At 38.1% G+C, this 19,174-nt stretch overlaps 1 protein-coding gene across 4 annotated transcripts in view; it reads right to left on the bottom strand.

Annotated features, from left to right (window-relative positions):
• CDC42BPA (CDC42 binding protein kinase alpha) overlaps window positions 1–19,174 on the bottom strand; it is a 162,249-nt gene that overhangs the window by 60,372 nt on the left and 82,703 nt on the right. For 3 of the 4 annotated variants that reach the window (XM_053383008.1, XM_053383005.1, XM_053383006.1), the window contains exons 7-15: window positions 18,138–18,338; window positions 17,146–17,394; window positions 16,191–16,270; window positions 15,216–15,382; window positions 14,139–14,261; window positions 8,705–8,838; window positions 7,702–7,944; window positions 6,317–6,427; window positions 3,817–4,064 (exon numbers count right to left, since the gene is read on the bottom strand). In XM_053383008.1, coding sequence (XP_053238983.1) covers window positions 3,817–4,064; window positions 6,317–6,427; window positions 7,702–7,944; window positions 8,705–8,838; window positions 14,139–14,261; window positions 15,216–15,382; window positions 16,191–16,270; window positions 17,146–17,394; window positions 18,138–18,338 — 1,556 coding nt within the window. The remainder of the gene's footprint in view (window positions 1–3,816; window positions 4,065–6,316; window positions 6,428–7,701; window positions 7,945–8,704; window positions 8,839–14,138; window positions 14,262–15,215; window positions 15,383–16,190; window positions 16,271–17,145; window positions 17,395–18,137; window positions 18,339–19,174) is intronic. The other variant, XM_053383007.1, reaches the window with a different exon arrangement.

The following is a 19,174-nucleotide window of genomic DNA, read 5'->3' as shown; positions in this document are numbered from 1 at the left end:
GCCCAAGGTTTTTTTTAAAAAAAACACAGTATAAAAAGCCCTAACATACAATTATAAAATCACAATAGTACGTTTGGAACAGAACTAAAATAGCAAAACAGAACAGCAGCAGAAACCACAACACAACCCATTGAGAATATGCACTGCAACATCCTTTAACATTAAAGGCACCTCAAAGAGTAAGGGAAAAACTAGAGAAAAGCCAGTAGCTAGTTTGATACCAACTAGTGTTGCTTCCACATCTAAGGTATATTAACTAGTGCAGGTGTTGATTGTCTACATGCAGTGGGATAGTGGAATCAAGCTGCAAACCCACCTGACATCTACAAGCTGGAAGTCTCAATCAAAAGTAGCCCACGTGCATGTAATGCAGTACACGCAGGTCTGATCTAGACCCCTGCAAACTGGGAGGATTATACCTGCACATGTCAACTCCATGCATATAGGCCTCTATTTAAACACAACCTCAAATCCCAAGGGCAAGGTCAGAGGGCACAATCTCAAACCTCCATTGAAGGTAGAGACTGTTTGCACAGTGCTTAAATGAGCAATGAAAAGAGTTGCTAATAACCTTTGCAGCTTCTTTTCCAGAAATGGCTTGTGTAAGGTACACGCGTGGCATAAAGCTTTTATTATTTCCTTGCTTGGAAATGCTCTACTTAACTCATTCATGGCTTTGACAGTCATGGGCAGATAATACAGCTAATAAAACTATTCTATCACATTCATCACATCAAAATGTAGCTCTGACAACTGTTTGTTTTATGGTTTTCAGGTGTGTGTGCTTTAAAAATATATATACTGAAGCACGTTTTGTCTTTTTCAGTAATTCAGCTTGATTTCACCTAAGACCCACAGATGCTTCACCTATTCTTCAGTCCTATTATTCAATATTACAGTACCAAAGCAGCCCTATTCATATTTGTTTATGAAATAAAAACAAGTGAATGAAGAATGATTTGCCTTTTAACACAATGATGTTTTCTTAAGCACTACTTGCTTTATAACTTTTCAGGTTGGTGGTAATAGATTTAAACTACTGAATTCCAAATGTCTTACTAAAGCTATCTATTTTGATTTTTAAAGCCTGACCTACTGCAGGAATTTTAAGGCTGCCATAGAAAAAATTCTGCAAGGGGAATGGTTTATGTTATATGGAGCAGAAATATTCTTAAATGAGGGAACACCAACCCCACATTGTGGGGGGGGGGACCTAAATTGTGAAGAGAATGTTATGTCCTAAAACAGTAGGGAATGTATGGTCCCCAGGTGTTGCTCAACCACAACTCTCATTGGTCACAACTATAATGGCCTATGGTCAGGTCAGGGTTGATGGGAGTTATAGTCCAACTACTTCAAGAGGATCACAGGTTTCCATCCCCACCTGTAGTTGTATCAGGTTATCTAAAAGAGAATACAGCATGAAACACACACACACACACACACACACACACACCCCCCTCTGATACTTTTATCATCTTCTGCACCTGAATGGTAAACGAGAAACTGCAATTGTACCATGCATGGGGAAACTCAAGGATCCTACATTTTTCATGTAGGTGTTTCAGAACCCTAAATACATATAAATTATCGAGATAGCCCATCACAAATGTCTACTCATACCTTGCTACATCTGGAAGTGGGAAAGGATGAGCCAATTGTTTCAACTCTCAAGTCTGCTCTACTGACCCAACCATACACCAAACATTTTTATGAAATGACAGAAGAAACCTGTGTAACATAGGGGAATGCTAGCAGCTGAAACAGGGGAAAGTTGTGTGGCTGTTAATGTAGGAGCCTCATCTAGTTTTTGAAAGCAAGCTACAGCCCTTTTACAATTTGCAAAGCTACAATTAGATCAACAGGAAAGGGCTCAGTTGATGCTTTTAGCAACAGCTCTCACAAATGTCTCCCCAAAAAAAGTCAAAGGAAGAAAAGAATGATAAAACTCGGGCCAGGTGGGTGGGTAGCTTACTATTTTAATAGTATCTTCAAAATCTCACAAAAGAAAATTGCATGGCAGTGCACCATATTTTCCTGAAAAGGGGGCAGCTATCCTGCAAGTTTCTTACTTTCATTCACAGAAAAAGGAAAACACATGTCTGCTTACCAGTACCATCTTACGTAATCTTTTTACTGTGTCCTGAGAGCAAGTGACACACATAAAGTTGCAGCTTATCATTATATTTAGTTTCCTGCTTGGGTACTGCACTGATCTTTATTTTTGTCCTTCTGATCACGTATGGGCTACACCTTTTAAAACCCGGGAATCTCCTGTTAATGTGAGGCAATGGTAGCATACAATTATAAGATACTTGAACATTTTATGAGCCAGTAAATAAAGTTTGTCACTGATAAATACAATTGAGGGGCATTCTCAGCGTGACTTCTTTCTACCATGGTAGAGACAGAAAACAAACCATCCTGTCACAACAGATAAAGAAGGCTTGTGTCTAGAGTGGATTGATGATGAATGTTAGCACTGGATGAAGTCTGGAGCAGAAAAGCCTCGGGACACCTTAAGTGACACTTCTTGTGCTAGCAGATATAAGCAGTACCTTAACGCTGACATATTACTTGTTCACGTCAAAGACAAGCAATGCATTCGAGAGGGGTAGGGGAGAGAAAGAGCAAAACAAAACAAAACAACAAAGCAGATTTACAACTTTGGGACCTCCTGGTTGTGTCAATGTTCATAACTCCAGTATACAGAGTTAGAACAAAGAGGCCAGGCATTTTAAGAATTCTCACCATGTGAAATGAATCACTCAAGAGGGCAAAATGAAAGATTCTACCTGGCCTCTCAATTCTAACTTGCATTTCTCTTGATCTGAAAAAGAAGTAAAGTGCTGCTCACCTCCTCACCTCCACCAATTTTCTCACTTTCTGAAGCAGATTGTGCTGCAGGTCAATGGGAAACTATATACTTAATGAGGTGAGTTCTTTACTTTCTCAAGTTTCCCTTATCCAACTGCCTCATAAAGCAAGCTCTGTATCATTCCAGTGGATTATGATATGTTGAGATGGGTGGGAATACATGGACTGCGTTATTATTTTACCGAAAATTAAAGCAATCTGAGCTCAAACAAAGAACAGGCACCAGCGATCATGGACAAACATGTATACTGAGTAACAACATGTGTACAGAGTAAACATACAGTCTTATATGAATGAAGACACCTACATAAATGTTTCTGTGCAGTGCATCACTGAAGAACCAGCAAGTACAGGTTATTGGGACCCGGCAAACCTTTGCCCAGGGAAATCCGTATTTCAGTCATGTGATACAATGAGTGACATGTCAGCTTCAACCATCTCACAGTGTCATTGTGAGAATGTAATGAGATGATTTCATGTACATCATGCAGATGTGACTAATATCTATCAAAACTTGCTTGCTGCAACATGTGAAGGACAAACGATGGAGATTGTTTCTGAACACTATCCATCAAAATAGTACTGCCACTCTAATATAAAGCTTATGCTCAAGCCACCAGTTTTAATTACTTATCAATTACTTATTCCTCCTAATGTTTAGTTGGAAACAGTTTCTACCAGGGTTGCTTAGAACTGCAGGTTAGGTACGCTTCAGAATCTAAAACAGACTTTTTGTTGCCTCATAGTTAAACAAACTTGAACATTTACATACAGTCAGTGTAAGTATGGTGAAGTACCATATATCTTGAATGTAACTATTGTATTTGATTTGCCGCAGTAGTATCGGTTTTGCAAAAATCTTGCAGAGATTCATGCACAGACATTGGGTTTTACAAATGGACATGTAATCAAGCAGCAAAATTACTGGGTTATGCATACCTTTCTCTCCTTGTCTTTTCTAACTTGTCTTTCAAGATTAGGATCTCTTTTTTGAGAGCAAGTTGTTGGCTTTCTGCATCACGCAGTTCCTTCTTCAAATTTTTTATTTCATTACAATGTATTAGTTCTCGTTTAGATATCTCTTCTTCATAAAAAACGCTTTTCTTCTCCAAGTCAGATTTTAATTTCGTGATCTCTTGTTGATGCTCTGTGCTGCTCACCCCTGGGGAGCGACCAATTTGTTTTTGCTATTAAAAAAAGGGGACATCTCATAATTAGCTTCCATGATTAGTCTTCATAGCAGAACTATGAAAGTATGAGCTTAGAAATACCTCAATCTAGTGTGGGGGGGGAGAGAACACATTTAAGTGAAAGTGCAACTAACTGCAATTACATTTTTACATCAATGTCCAAGTTGTTTTGAAATCAATGTCAAACTAAAGTAGCAACCAGTAAAGACACCCTATACAGTGTCAAGCAATGGATTGCCTAAACGTAACATGAATCCTTAGGGCTTTAACAGTATTGCAGTGAAAACCTATGCATATATACTCAGAAGTGAGCCCCACAGCATTTAATGGGTCATACTCTTAAGGAAAGCATGCATATGAGTGCAGCCTTAATCGTCTCCTGTCATTTCAGCATTCTGTTCAAGTACAGATTGAAAAACATGAACAATTTTTTTTAAAAACAGTACACTGAATTTCTTATATTTAAAAGCACAATTCTACTTCAGAATATGCTTTTCTGCCTGACAATATATAAATGGCTGTAGATGGCATATGAGCCAAAGCTGGTAAAAGGTGCTCCAAGCCATGACTACTACTTGGGTCTCCCTACTCTTTCAGAGTGAGTGTAGCCTCATCCAGTCAGGAAACTGGTCTGTCTCCCAGACACAAGAACCTCTCACCCACAGGGTCTCCTGCTTAACAGAATTCGTTTCATTGGCCCTTATCTAGCCACTGTGCCCAGGCATCAGTTCTCGGCATGCATGGCCACTCCCAATTCAGGTGTTACGGATGACAGTTCACTCCAAACAAGGCCTACTCTCAATAGCTTCATATAGATGTTAAATAGCATTGGGGACAGAATTATGTCCTGTGGAACCCCAAAGCAAGGAACTTGAGAAGCATCCCCCTCTAATGCTACTTTTTGGAAGTGACCCTGCAGATAGGAACAGAACCACTGAAACACAGGGGCACTGATATAAATCCAACACAGTTGATCCATGAGCATACCACAGTTAATAGTGTCATGAACGTGATACATAGAAGGAGCAAGGTTGCACTCTGCTTGTCCCTTTTTTGATAAAAGAGCAATGAAAGCCCATTCAGTCCCCCAATGAGGCCTGAACTCAAGACTGAAATGGATCCAGATAAATCATTATTATCCAACTATGGCTGCAATCACCATGTCACAACCCTCTAAAGCACATTCACCCCAAAAAGGTTTATTTGTGGCCAGGGGGTAATTATTATAAACCACTAGGACCAGAACAGTCTTTCTTAGGAGAGGCAGACTACTGCCTCATCAAGCGCAGTCATCATGATTTCATGCAATGGTACTGTCACCTACAGCCCCCTAGGCTACCTTTAATTAGCCATGAATGGTATGGGTAGAGTGAGCACGTCATCAGTTGTATAGATGCAAGTTCCTTGTCCACGTCATCAAGCTGCATCAACTGAAATTGATCCCACAAAACTGACCTAGGTATGGCACAGGATGCCTCAATGGGGACAGCATAATAATGGCATCAAGACAGTGAAGGTGACTGATTTTGCTTGCCAAATAGGTTATAACAGGCCTGATAAGATAGGTGTTAATGACAGCTCTGCTGTGCGGCTCTCTGAGGATGCAGCAAAGGCAGCAAATACGCATTCTCCACTGTCTGCACTGCCATGTTGTATGTATGATTATATGCTCTAACCTCTCCTCGGCCACCTTTGGAGCGAGACAGTCACAATCTGCACTCTAGTTGTTATCTGGCCTGTTTCAGTGACTACAGTTCCCATAAATACCAAAGAGAAGCATGGAATCTGCAATGTCAGAGAGGACACTCAGAAATTATCATGTCCATGGTCCACCTCATCTTGCCATCCCATAGGAAGACAAAGCTCCCAACAAAATCCCCTGTTTGATCCACCGGGAAATGGCTTATAACATTTTGGTATCCCTTGCTTTCCATTAGTCTCTAAATGCAGACTATTCTAGTTACATCTGAGAACCTCTGCATTAGAAGAGACAACCTAGTAACATTTCTTGGGATTCTCTAGCCTTTTATATTACATGTAAATGAGGTAATTGAGGAAAAGAGTTTGTACTAATGTGCTGGAAGTAAATTGAAACAAGCATTCAAAAGTTTTTGTTTTTCCCTCCATAACTAAATACAATAATATACACTACTAACTTGCATTCCTCTTTATTCTGTGTCTGACAGTGATCTATCAGATCTAATATGTGGCCATTCCATTTTAAAATGATGAAGTTAACAAAGACTGACCTTTAGTCCTTCTAACTCATTTTCCAGCTGCTTAGAGTACTGCTCACTTCGCTCACGCAATTTCCTGTCCTTGGATGCCTCAGCAGCTGCAGCTTCAGCATGAACTTCCAGCTACAAAAATATTTTTTTAAAAATCATAACCACTGTTTTGAACGTTGGTTTCTTTTATAATGCACAGAAAAAGAACTCGTGTATCTTAGTAGTCTGTCCTCAACTGTGACCTGTTTCGGATGGTTAGGCAGAAGCCAAGGGCAATGAACTTCCCAAACCACCCTGACTTTCAGTAAGTCCCGCTGACATCAGCTGGAATAAGGGTGCTTAGAATTGTACACTAACAGTTCTATACATGTCTACTCACTGAACTCCCACTAAGTTCAATGAAGCTTACTCAGGTAAGTAGGTAAGCGACTGCAGTGTATTGTTCATTCCTATTTTTAGCCTCCAACTTCTGGAAAGCAGTCATCTTACAATGCAGCTGTGTTGTCTAGCAGTCTTCACTCAGAGCTGCAAATACTTCTATTCTCTGTTATTAAATAATCATCGTTTTGCCATTACATACAAAAGCATGGCTAATTCATTTACATACATCAATAATTAAATATTAATAATAAATAGTAAAACAGATTATATAATGTAAATACATATAATCAGACACTTACGCTGCAATCCTATACACATTTACCTGGGTACAAGTCTCACTGAACTCAATAAGGCTTACATATAAGTAAACATGTATAGGATTGCACTCTAAAAATTGTAAGCGAATATTGTATTTAAAATCTATTCACAAGAGATAAAATGGATTCCTGATACCTGACTTTATTCTGTATTTTTTTCACAAAATGAAATAAAAAGCACTGATACATTATCATCAGCTTATTCAATGATATTGGCGGCATTCCATTAAATAAATGTGTAAGCGAAATAACCTCTGCTTGTGCAACAAGACATCCCCCCCTGCCCCCCAACACCATGACCACATCTGCTCTGGAGGTTTGGGAAAAACCCGGAAGAAATTTAGGGGGCATGGGAGGGGGAAGCAGAGAGAGAAGTCTTGTTACACAAGCAGAAGTCATTCTGCTCATGCAAAGTGCTACTTAGCACTATATTGATTGCAACCCTTAATCTTCCCTCCATTAATGTTACCTAGCTTGCAAATTTATACTGAGATACTCAATTTTTTTAAAAAATCTTCCAGACTTTATAAAGCCAGACTGAAAAAATGAAACACTTTGAAAATATACTGAAGCTACTGCAGAGAATTACAAACAAATAGCAAAAGTAAATTATTTGTCAACTATTATTCCATGTCAACAAAATTCACTGGGAAATAGGCTTTATTTTGGTCAAATTTCCTTGTAGTTACTATCCCAAAAGTGACTTACTTCCTTTTTCATTCTGTCTGTTCTGCGTAGGTCTTGCCTCAAGCTTTCTACTTTTTGCATCACCACTTCCATCTCTTCTTCCTTATCTCTGACTTGACGAGTAAGTTTCTGTTTTTGTGAATGCAAGTCAGTAAGACGCTCATTCATCTCAGAGAATTCCTGCATAGCCAGTTTCCGTTGGCTGTGTGCATCTTTCAGCTCTTTGGTTTGGGCCTTTAATCTTTCACTAGACTCAATTAGTTCCTGCAGTCAAAAGCAAAAGATAAAATAGCCATGAATTTTAGAATTCTGCCACTAGATGGGTTGCAGAATTAATATAAACAAGTATCAGTTGCCCACTTCCTATCCCCAAACAAGAGATTCTGTACAGAATCTTTAACAAGTGTTTTAACAAGCAAAAAAGGTTCCACAAAAATGCTAGCATTCATTGGAACTTCATAACCAAATTTGAATTGGTTATGATTGGTTATAATTCAGCTAATTATATGTAGCTATGGCCAAAGTCAAACCTTTCCATCACTAGCTCACTTTCATTATGTTCCCCACACTCCTATCTTAGTCTCTACCTTGTCTTTAACTGCTAGTTCGGAAAAACTGACTCTCAAAGACAGATTATATTGGCAGGATCAGCCACCACCCTCTTTTGTCATGGAAATTAATATAGCCTTGTCTTCTTTGCTCTGGGCTACGGAGATCATGGATGTGCCAGATCACAAGCTCTACCGCTTCCTAATTCAATCAGGTGAAACACCCTGCCACTCATTAACGGGGCCCTTATACCAACTAACTAAACTGAAGATGGAATACCTGCACCTTTGACCCAAAGCAAATTTCCTATCACTCATCATGCTGTACTTCTGTTGATTTGGTTAGATGTACTCATTTATGTGTTGGCTCTATCAGACCCACAGCAACCTGTCCTCTGGCAAGAATAGAACCAGGACTGCTATGGGAAGAGGTTCTCCTGGCACTAGAGCAAAAGCACAGATGAAATCATTTTTACCTTATTAAGATCATCCCTTTCTTGCTTTAGTGCTTTGATTTGCTTCTCAAATGTTTTGATGTGTCTGGAAGCATCTTCTAATTCTCGCCTTGCAGAACTGGCCTCTTCAAGCTGCTGCTCCAGTCGTCCAGAATCTAGGAAAGAAAATTATTGTTAAACATCACAGGGTAAAATATAATACTAACTGCTATACAATAGCGAATAGCCAATTAAGACCCCAAGGCTAAATCCAGCCCTCCAAGGAGTACCTGTTGAACAATTAGTTGCCAACTACAAAGCAAGAGAGATGTGTGTGGGGTGCTATTTATAGCAACAGGGCTTCCTAGCTCTAGGGACAACTTCCGTCTCTGTTTCGAACTGTCCCTTCTGTAAAATAAGTTGCTGATGAGGCTCCACATTCAGTTATGTATCTGAACATTTGCACATATCAAAACCAGAGTTTCTATAAGGTCCACTTTCCTATACTGATGTTACTAATTTGCTTGTTGATGGATAGAAAACAGTGAGCTAGTGTGAAAATGTGCCTAGGTAGGCAACAGAATATCGTGACAGTTGGTTGCTCTCAACCTCTGTCTTAACCTGTTCATTCCAAGCATTTTATTGAACTTTCAGGGCAGCCTTTAAAAAGTTAAGCACATTAAAACAGATATAAATAATAGAATTACATGTCAGGGTAGACTTGCCTAAACAAGCCCTGAAAACGGTGAAAGTGCCTGTCTAATTTTAATGAACAGCAAGTTCTAGAGAGTAGATGCTGCCACACACAACTTCCTTTACCACTTTACCAGCATCATCCTTGTTCTATCAAGTTGACAGATAGCTATCAATTTTTTGTGATCATGCACAGCAGACTGACCACATTCAAATCCCATCCCCAAATTTCTTTTGTTGATGAGAAATAAGAAAAAAAAGAAGCAACAACCACATAGAATAATGTCTTACTCTGCATTTCTAAATGTTCCCTGAATTGTACTATGTATAATGTCAAAGCTAATTATTTCTGTAATGAGAAAGAAAAAGTATTAAGAAGTCGCTGTCTAGAAGGTTTTGTCTTTTTAATGGAAAGGGACAGGAAGACAGAAACAAGAAAACATGGCCACACATCTCACTTGGACTTGAATAATCCATATGTGCTAACCCCAGAGAGGAACCTAATACAGAAAAGAACACACAACCAGAAATAAATCTGCTGTATGTAGCCACAACCATGACAGACAGAAGCACTGAACCAGCCAGAAGTACAACAACACTCTGCTCTCAGGGACAAAGTCTAACTGTTTCAACATATCTTAATTCCAAGGAAACGGAACTCCAGGTTCAGCATAGTAATTTTAAGATCAGATTTTTTAAAAAAAACCTTCACTGTTTAAATTTTCAACTTTAGCTGATTGCCAGAAATAGTATGCAATTTTATGATGTATAATCACAACATGCAATGCCATGACATTACAAATCAAACAGCAAGATGTTCTGTATTTTTGTGTGTGTTTTTAAACAAAACTACCAAAAATATTGAATTACTAAAGGCAATATATTGTTGATCATATTCACATTACATTCAGATAGCTTTCTTTATTTCTAATGCTAACACCATTGCGGGGGTTGGACTAGACGACCCTTCCAGCTCTAAGATTCTATGATTTGTGTTTGCATGTTTTGTTAGGTTTATTGCATCTGCCACTACTGAAGAAACATATTCCTGAAACTTTTTATTCAAAGAAAACCCCTTAAACCACCTTAAAAGCAAACATGCATTTTAAAAATGCATTTAAAATATCTCAGCTATGTCACAAAATGTCATAAAGAAATCTACCCAATCCATCCAAAATTATTTCAATCAGACTTAAGTTTGCAACCAGCTTTCTCTAGTCTAGAACCCCAACACTGACTTAATCTTTTTCACCAACATGGTTCTGAAAGAGCAGAAATTGTACACATAGCTAGTGCTGCATAAATTCTCAACTCTCCTTTTAATAAGTTGAGAAAGCTTAAACGACAGCTGTAGCTCAATGGCAGAAATGATTAACTCTCTGCTGAAGTCACCAGCACACGAAATTGATATACTGTTAAAGAGAGCCAAAATAAATCTCTCTTTCACGTGTAAATTACTTTGCTCGCTTGTCTACTCTTTCCCTTACATTTTTTCACTATATTAAAGATTCCTCAGAATTTTCTCCTATGTAACTTAGATAACTAAATATTATAACTTTGACCTCAAAAACTAAAAGCATATGCTAGGCTATCATTGTTTGGAATGATGGGGAGAGAAAAATGCCATAATTTACTAAGACTACTGCTGAGCAGAACTCCAATGTGAAACACTTCAACTCTTATTTTCACTAGAAGTGTTCTTAAGCAGGCATTCAATAAAGAAACAAAATTCAAATCCAGATTCAGGGTCTATTAGTGATAAGCTATTTCCCATTCAGTCTTCCTGTTCTAGGTTAACAGCTGTAGTTCTACACAAAAGCAGCTGTATCACTATATAACAATGGTTCTCAAACCATGACCACCACAGCATCCTGGCGAGTCTTAGTAGGTTGCCAGTCCTATATACTCTTCAGGAGTAAACTGAACACAGTAGAACTAAGCTCTGAACAAATATGCACAGCATCAGGCTGCCTGTGAAGGATTCCCAGGACCCACTGTAGGATCCAATGTCTTGTTTCTGATCTGTACAAGCATAAGATTAAATGACTCTGAACCACACTCTGGGGCCCCACAATAAGAGATGCAATCTGAGAACAGATTAGTAACAGGAGAAATAGCACTGGAAAATGGAAAGGGAAAAAAAAGAGTGGTTTTGTAACACCTTTTTATACTCCAATATCCTTACAGATACAAAGAAACGTATTTTGCTTATTTTACAGTATGGGTAATTCTTTAGTGACCAATGTAACATTTGTAAGCTTCTTTACATATGTACAACATTAGGCACAGCACATAATATTTACTCTGATAAACATTAAACTGTTTGCTAGCTGCCTTGATCTGCCCTACAAAAATAATCAAGTAATATGCCACAGATAGTTTAAATGCTTTCTTTGTAAAGGGAAAGGTAAAGGGACCCCTGGCCATTAGGTCCAGTCGCGGACGACTCTGGTGTTGCGGCACTCATCTCGCTTTATTGGCTGAGGGAGCCAGTGTACAGCTTCCGGGTCATGTGGCCAGCATGACTAAGCCGCTTCTGGCGAACCAGAGCAGTGCACGGAAACGCCGTTTACCTTCCCGCCAGAGCGGTACCTATTTATCTACTTGCACTTTGACGTGCTTTCAAACTGCTAGGTTGGCAGAAGCAGGGACCGAACAACGGGAGCTCACCCCATCATGGGGATTCGACCGACCGACCTTCTGATCAGAAAGCATAACTTGGATAAGTATTTTATCTTAAATTATGGATATATTTTTTCCATCTGTGGTAATGTATATGTTTCATAGGCAAGTGTTTTGAATACATGTCACACTTCAGGTTATTTTACTCACATGTAAAATACCATTTTGAAAAACTGTTGCTTGGGAAATTATCCTTAAAGTGATATGAAAATGAAAAAGGAGTCTGTAAGGTGACATTTTCATGGAATTATCCAGTTCTCCAAGTATCTGCTGTTTGTGAATTTATAAAAATATTCTGTTGTCCTTTTTCTCATGCAATGGAAACCCATTTACCAATGCCAACTCTTTAACTTTGTGCTTTTCACAGCTGCATCACCAGCTGGAAATATATAGAAGATTTTTTTTTAATGTAATACAAATAAAATTGAAGCTTTGACTTAAAATTTAGGTGAGAAAAATCCATGCAGGAATTCAGAGATCTGCTTCAGCCACAACATTAATCCATAGTTTAAAATGAACTATGGTTGAATGCACGCAAGTGCTTTGCTCCTCCCCAAGGCCTCACTATGTTGCATGCGAACAAGTCAGGTACATGCATTTTTTCAAGCCCTATTTATTTTTGCCCCACCCACCACTGGTATGTGGGCCCTGGAAGGCTGGGGAAGTTCCAATCCATCTCTCAGTCTGAAATAGTTCCCCCACCAATGTTCAGTATAATTTGGAAAATACTGCACAATTTAATTCAAACATGTCACTGAGATCATCAACAACTGGAAGAACTAATTTCATTATCAGACAACCCATCTCAATTTATAAATACAACATTGAATTTGATCCCACTTTCAGCACATTTTTGAGGAACAAGTAAGCTACTCTATATAACAATATACCAGCCATAAATTTCACTTCAGCATTCATACTTGAATAAGTGATTTATACAAGAAACCAAATCAGATCATAAACTCTTCCATGCATACCCTAACAAAGTTGGGATGCCAGAGTTATTCAGTGTAGTTTTTCCATCTACAGTTGTTTTGGACAGAAAATACATTCCTGTACAGCTGTGTTCATGAAAAAACAGCTATATTTTAGGATTTTTTAAATAAAAAAACCCCTCAAATAGAATGATCTTATCTTCCAATTTAATTCCAACTCCAGAGCCAAACCACAGTCTCACTCAAAATGCCAAGAAAACCATGAGTTTAGTTGATACACTATTTATTTAAAACTTTGTTTCTAGCAAGCAAGTACGATTACAATCAGAATTGTGATCACAAACTCATTATGTCTAAAATATCAAGAGCCAATATTAACTGAAAAGGCAGAGTTCAATCTCCAAGGACAACAGCCGCTGTGATGATGGGGATGAATTATTTAATTCTATATGTGCAAATGTGAATAAATACCAAACTCCACTTATAAAGGCTGGCAAGCTCCCAATTTTTATGGCTACCCTCCTTGTGTTTACAAAGGTAATCAGAAAAACCTTTCTGGAATGTTGAACAGTCTCCCTGCTGCCAGGCACAGATGGAAGAAGTGCTACTGTGTACTCATGTAGGCCTATGAGTCAGGGCAAACTGGTCACTGAACTGCTTATGCAAGCAAAATCATAAAGTGAGCATAGGCCAAATATCTGCCTCAGAAAAATGTTACTGAAACCATTAGCTGCAGGCAGTCACACAACTGTATCCTGTCTTAACAAGCCAGGATTCGCATGGGCTGCATAAAAGCACATGGAACCCCTTCACTGCCACTTTGCTTCTCTCTTCATGCTAGTGGTGACACGAATCTGGTAGCTGCAGTTAAACCATAGATTCCCACTACATGGAAACATGGACAATGGCTTCCAACAAGCCAGATTCACAATCCAATTTGAAATCGTATCTCCGAGACCCTTTTTGTGAAGGGGACACCAGACTGCACACAGCATTCCAAATGAACCACACCTCACTCCATTGTGTAGACTAATTGATAATGTAAACATGGATGTTTGTGTAGACAAGTATTGTTTGCTCCTTATTTTCTGATAAATATTAAATGGAACATAAAAAGCAGAAACAGAACTAGTGATCAGTTAAAATGTCAAATAGCTAGGACTTACCAGTCACCTGTTTTCTTAGTTTTTCGATTTCTTCTTTTAGGCTTTTAATTTCTAAATCTTTGCTTGCTGTTAATGGACCATCTACAGTTGAATAATGCAGGGCCTGGATTGTTTGCGTGGACTCTTTTTTAAAAAAGAAAGGGAGGGAAAGGGACACTTGTGAGAGACTGCATCCACAAGTTTCAGTCCAGTTACTGACCATATAGGAGTTACTGGACCTTGAGACCTCACATAAAATACTGCCCAAGGAATACCCTAGGCAGTGTCTATGGCCTGGTAGCTGTCAAAATCACATATCATCTGTTTCACATGCAGTGAAGAAAAAGAATCTTTAATGGATCAATAAACATTTTCCTCACTCAAGATAGCTTGGACTTCCCCCCTTTCTGAGAGTAAGAAAACAGCCTTATTCCCCTTGAGTGATCAGGAACATTAGGAACATGTGCATGAAACTGTCCAGATGTTCCCATGTTACAGGAACAAAGGATGGACAACCTGAAGTAAAAATAAGACCAAGTAACAGCATTTGCACTGAATGTATAAAACAAGTACTGTTTATGCCTATTTAATGTGAAATCATGGTTCCTTATGTCCAGCAAAACAAATGATGCAATTAATTCTTCAAATCCTTTGTCACTTTATGATGATACATATTAAGGTTTCTGCTAATATCTCCTTTTCTTTTTTCACTTTTCTCCCTCTCTTGGAGTTTCACAAGTTTAGGTGGCAAGTCCTTTTCTCCTCTATATAGGACACTCCCAACCAAACGGGGTTACGTTCCAGGGATAGCATGCAAAGCCCAAATCATGCATAGTCAAAACACATTGTGTTCAATGGTGGTTGCAATTGCCTAAGTCCCTTTTCCCTAAGCCATTTATAGATATTTTTGAAAAATCATAAGAGGAGTCCTAGTTCTTCAATTGGCTTCCAGTGGTCATTTTTACTAAGCCGTGACTATGGCAAACTTGGTAAGTTATTACTCATGTTATATATGGGTAATATATTCATTTTATCCAATGAATATATTAAATGAATTTAATTCAAGTAAATGATTAAAGATCTTTCTTATAGGAATACCTTGTAGTTTTCTGCTAAGTTCAAGTTTTTCCTGCTCCAGGCGCTTTATTCGCCTCTCATATGCTTCTGTTGCTAAGGTATCCTCAAGTGTCCTTTGAACGTTGGCATCAAGATCCATAGCCCGTTGCCCAGCTGCATATCTTAGACTACTGCGGTCTGAAAGGACACTGCGAAGATAGAAACATGAAAAAGCCAACTTACTCATTATTCCAGCAGTTCAACTATTTTATCACATTACGATAATTTAATTCATTTTAAAAAAACTGCGTGCAACATTTGCAGATTACTCTAAAATACAGGCATCATACACATATTTTTTTTAAAGTGGTACAGGTTCTGCCTGTTTCACACATTATGAAGTGGCAAACTTTGATTTGCCACTCCATGTATTCACAACAGGCAGTTGCACCAGTCATGGCATCCTGAAGAATGCACCTATATGTTTGCAGTGTTTGCAACCACTGCTTGAAACACACATCACATTCTTAAACTTGGGTACAACTGACACACACTGACCCAAGAAAAAGTTCCACTGAATTTAATGGAGCTTACTTCTGAAATAGTCCTGTATAGGATTGCACTGTTAAAAACATTTTATGTGTACATCTAAATAATGTAGTGAACTATGTAGGCTCTGCCCTATGAGTGCAAGCCATATGGTGTCATCAGAGGATCAGTTCTCCCCATAGCTAAATAAATTGTGCCTGAACATTTTGTTGTGTCATTATGATCCAGCGAACTACTATTTCTACTTCACTGAAGAAAGAAAGCAATACATATTTGTATCCAGCCATCATTCAAGCAATAGAAAGGAAAAGGAAATACTTTACATGTTTACATTTGGAGGAGAAATATGTCTGTTATTAACATTGCATTAGAATGCATGCTTTGTGTGACAACTGTAAATAAGATAAACTTGCCTTCTTCTAGATTAAAGTATACAAAGTCTCTTGAAAACCCAAGGCTTCTACTCACCAGCTACTTGTATATGTGAATCCTACAAAGGGCAGATGATGGCCAGAAAATGCAGTATGTGTTGGTGGGGGCATTGTCTCCTGTGGAATAAAAGCATGTTAAATTTGATGTCATTAGTTTCCAAAAGCTGATATATTACATCTGAATCAACTGAGCACTCTTCCAGGGCAAACAGCAAATAGCCTTAGGATATAAATTAATAACAGTACCTTTCCCCTATTCTTGGTGGTTGCAATGTTACCATCCATGAGCTGAAAAAAGCACCACAGAATTGATGCAGCTGTCTTTCCTGGGCCTTTATGATACTGCAGTCCCCTTTCTAGCTCAGGGCTTCTCATTCCCGGTAGCGCTCAGCAATCAAAAGTAGAGAGGTAGATTGCGAAAAAGCAGCCTGAAGACGGCATTTCAATGGCGAGTAGTGGGACCAACTTTATGGAACTCCCTCCCAACAGAAATCAGGCAAGTACCTGCTAAGTTTCAGGTGCCTTGTTAAATTTTTTAATTCCAGGAGGAATGGAACCCCAGAGAATGGGACTCTGATGTTTAAATTACTAATGTTTGATATACGTTTCATATTTTGTATGTTCTGTTTTTTTATTTTGTAAGCTGCTTTGGGACCCAGATGGTGAAGTGAAGTATACATTTTTTAAATGAAAACATATATATTCTATATGCTGGGAAGGCAGGCAAGCTTTTTTTAAAAAACTCATTGTTATTTTAAGTCTTCTTTGCAAGTCAGCATGCAACTAATACACCATAAAAACACATTTTAAAAAACAAACAGAAAATCCCCTCAATTATGGTTTATTTTGTACTTCTTTCAGCTATAAAAACAGTAAGGTATCTTCTTGAAATCTAAAGTAATCTAATATAAATGCTGTATTTTGGGAGTATTCAGTCCAAAAAATGGGATTGGGAGATCAAAGTTTGCAGAAGTTGCTCCGGAGTAACTTACAGAATTCTTTAAACAATCATCATCTACATCAAAATTTGATGTATCTGTTGGACTGCTAACTTCAGGGATGTAAGGTGCTTCGCAGTTTCGAATGTTATCCCAGTCAATCCCGGAAAAAAATGGGTGGCCTTTAAAGTCTTCTATTCCATTCTGCCCAAGTCTATGCTCTCTGCTACAAATGAGTCTTCGAATTAGGTCCTTGGCGTTTTCAGACACATCCGTCATTTGGACAGGAAACTGAAACCTCTCCTTAAAGAAAAAAAGATGAGAGAATTAGGATCATACTGTGAAATAAAATAAAACAAAGCAAAACAGTTCAGTGTTATAAATAGAACAGTGCCATATTTCCTAATATTTCTGTGGCAATTTCTTTATAATTGAACCAAGACAACAACACATGGTCCACTCACTAACGTATGTTTTTATAAATGCACCCTCAGTGGCTAGTTGGACTTCTTAAAGGAAAAACAGTGGTAGTATCTTTAATTCATTTCTACTGCAATCATTTTACAGTTAAATATGTTAATTTTGTCAAGCATACAGCACTCCATTACTCAATGAATTATCCAATCACTTTCCAATAATGTTACACAGCCAACATATATTCATATGTAGTGATTACAGGACTTCCACTATGTCCAAGCTAAAAATATCATTATAAAGTAAAACATGAACATCTGAGGTCAACAAAGACAGTACTCTAAGCCAGGCATCCCCAACCTTCGGCCCTCCAGATGTTTTGGACTACAACTCCCATCATCCTTGACCACTGGTCCTGTTAGCTAGGGATCATGGGAGTTGTAGGCCAAAACATCTGGAGGGCCGCAGGTTGGGGATGCTTGCTCTAAGCATTGAAGCAGCTAAAAGCCAAGCCTATAGTTTATTGAAGCTAATATATTCTCTTGGTGAAACAATCAATGTTAACATCTTAAGGACAATAAAGCACTGAGCAGAACTGCTGGTCATCTGTTCACAAATACTGCCCCACTCACTTTGTGGTTCATTATCTTTCCATATGTCTCCACCAGGGATTCTGCATAAAAGGGTGTTTCACCATAAAGCATTTCATACATGCAAACACCAAGGGACCACCAGTCACATTCAGGACCGTACTTTCCTTTCCCATCTTCCATGGCTTGCAGGATTTCTGGAGAGATATAATCTGGTGTTCCAACTGCCACTGAAGACTGAACCTGAAGGGACAATAAATTTTATTACTAAAATGATCTATAATATTATGTGTGTTTTTGTACTGGTGTGAATATAGAAATTTCTGATTTGATACGGTTACTGAGGACCCAAATGGTTATGCCCCTTGTCACGTGATGGAGTAATCTATGCTTCAGGTAAGATCAATCATTCTTTTCATGTGGTGATTTGCCCAAGGAGATGAAAATAAAGGAAGTAGCTTGACAGCAGGCAATGGTAATGTTACAGGCAACACAAGTCTTTAATAAAACATTTCCTCCCCATTACAATATTTACTTAAAAGCAACATTCTTATTTAGTTCCCAACACTTTTACTGTGTGTGTCTATATTCCTATAGTCTTGTACTGTATTTCTTCCAGACAATGTCAAACATTTTAGGAGTCTTCCATGCCAATGAATCTTTTCATTAATGTCAATCAATCCACTTTGAGTAAAATTTAATTGAATACCACAGGACCCCAAATTCTGTAGGATTCTGCATTTAAAAAGATACAGCAAATAAGCTTCACTTCTCCTGACATGTATTTATTTTACAGATATACTGTATATAATTACAGATAGTTTTATGCTATAATGAATGAAGTAGACAGAGGACTGAAGTAATGAAATTTATTAAACATTAATGGACAATAATGGTGAAAAGTGAATCAATCTAATCAATTAGTCACCCAATTAAAATGTGTCCTTTTTATGCTGTAAGTGTAATTATATTACCATAAAACTACAATTTTTACAGAGGTACCGTATATATTAAGAAATATATCAGATAAATTATCAAATATATTATCAAAAATTGTAGTTGCAGACTAGGGACAGAAA

Source organism: Podarcis raffonei, chromosome 3 (assembly GCF_027172205.1).
Source record: "Podarcis raffonei isolate rPodRaf1 chromosome 3, rPodRaf1.pri, whole genome shotgun sequence".
Classification (NCBI taxonomy): domain Eukaryota; kingdom Metazoa; phylum Chordata; class Lepidosauria; order Squamata; family Lacertidae; genus Podarcis; species Podarcis raffonei.
This window is presented reverse-complemented; position numbering and strand designations above follow the sequence as displayed.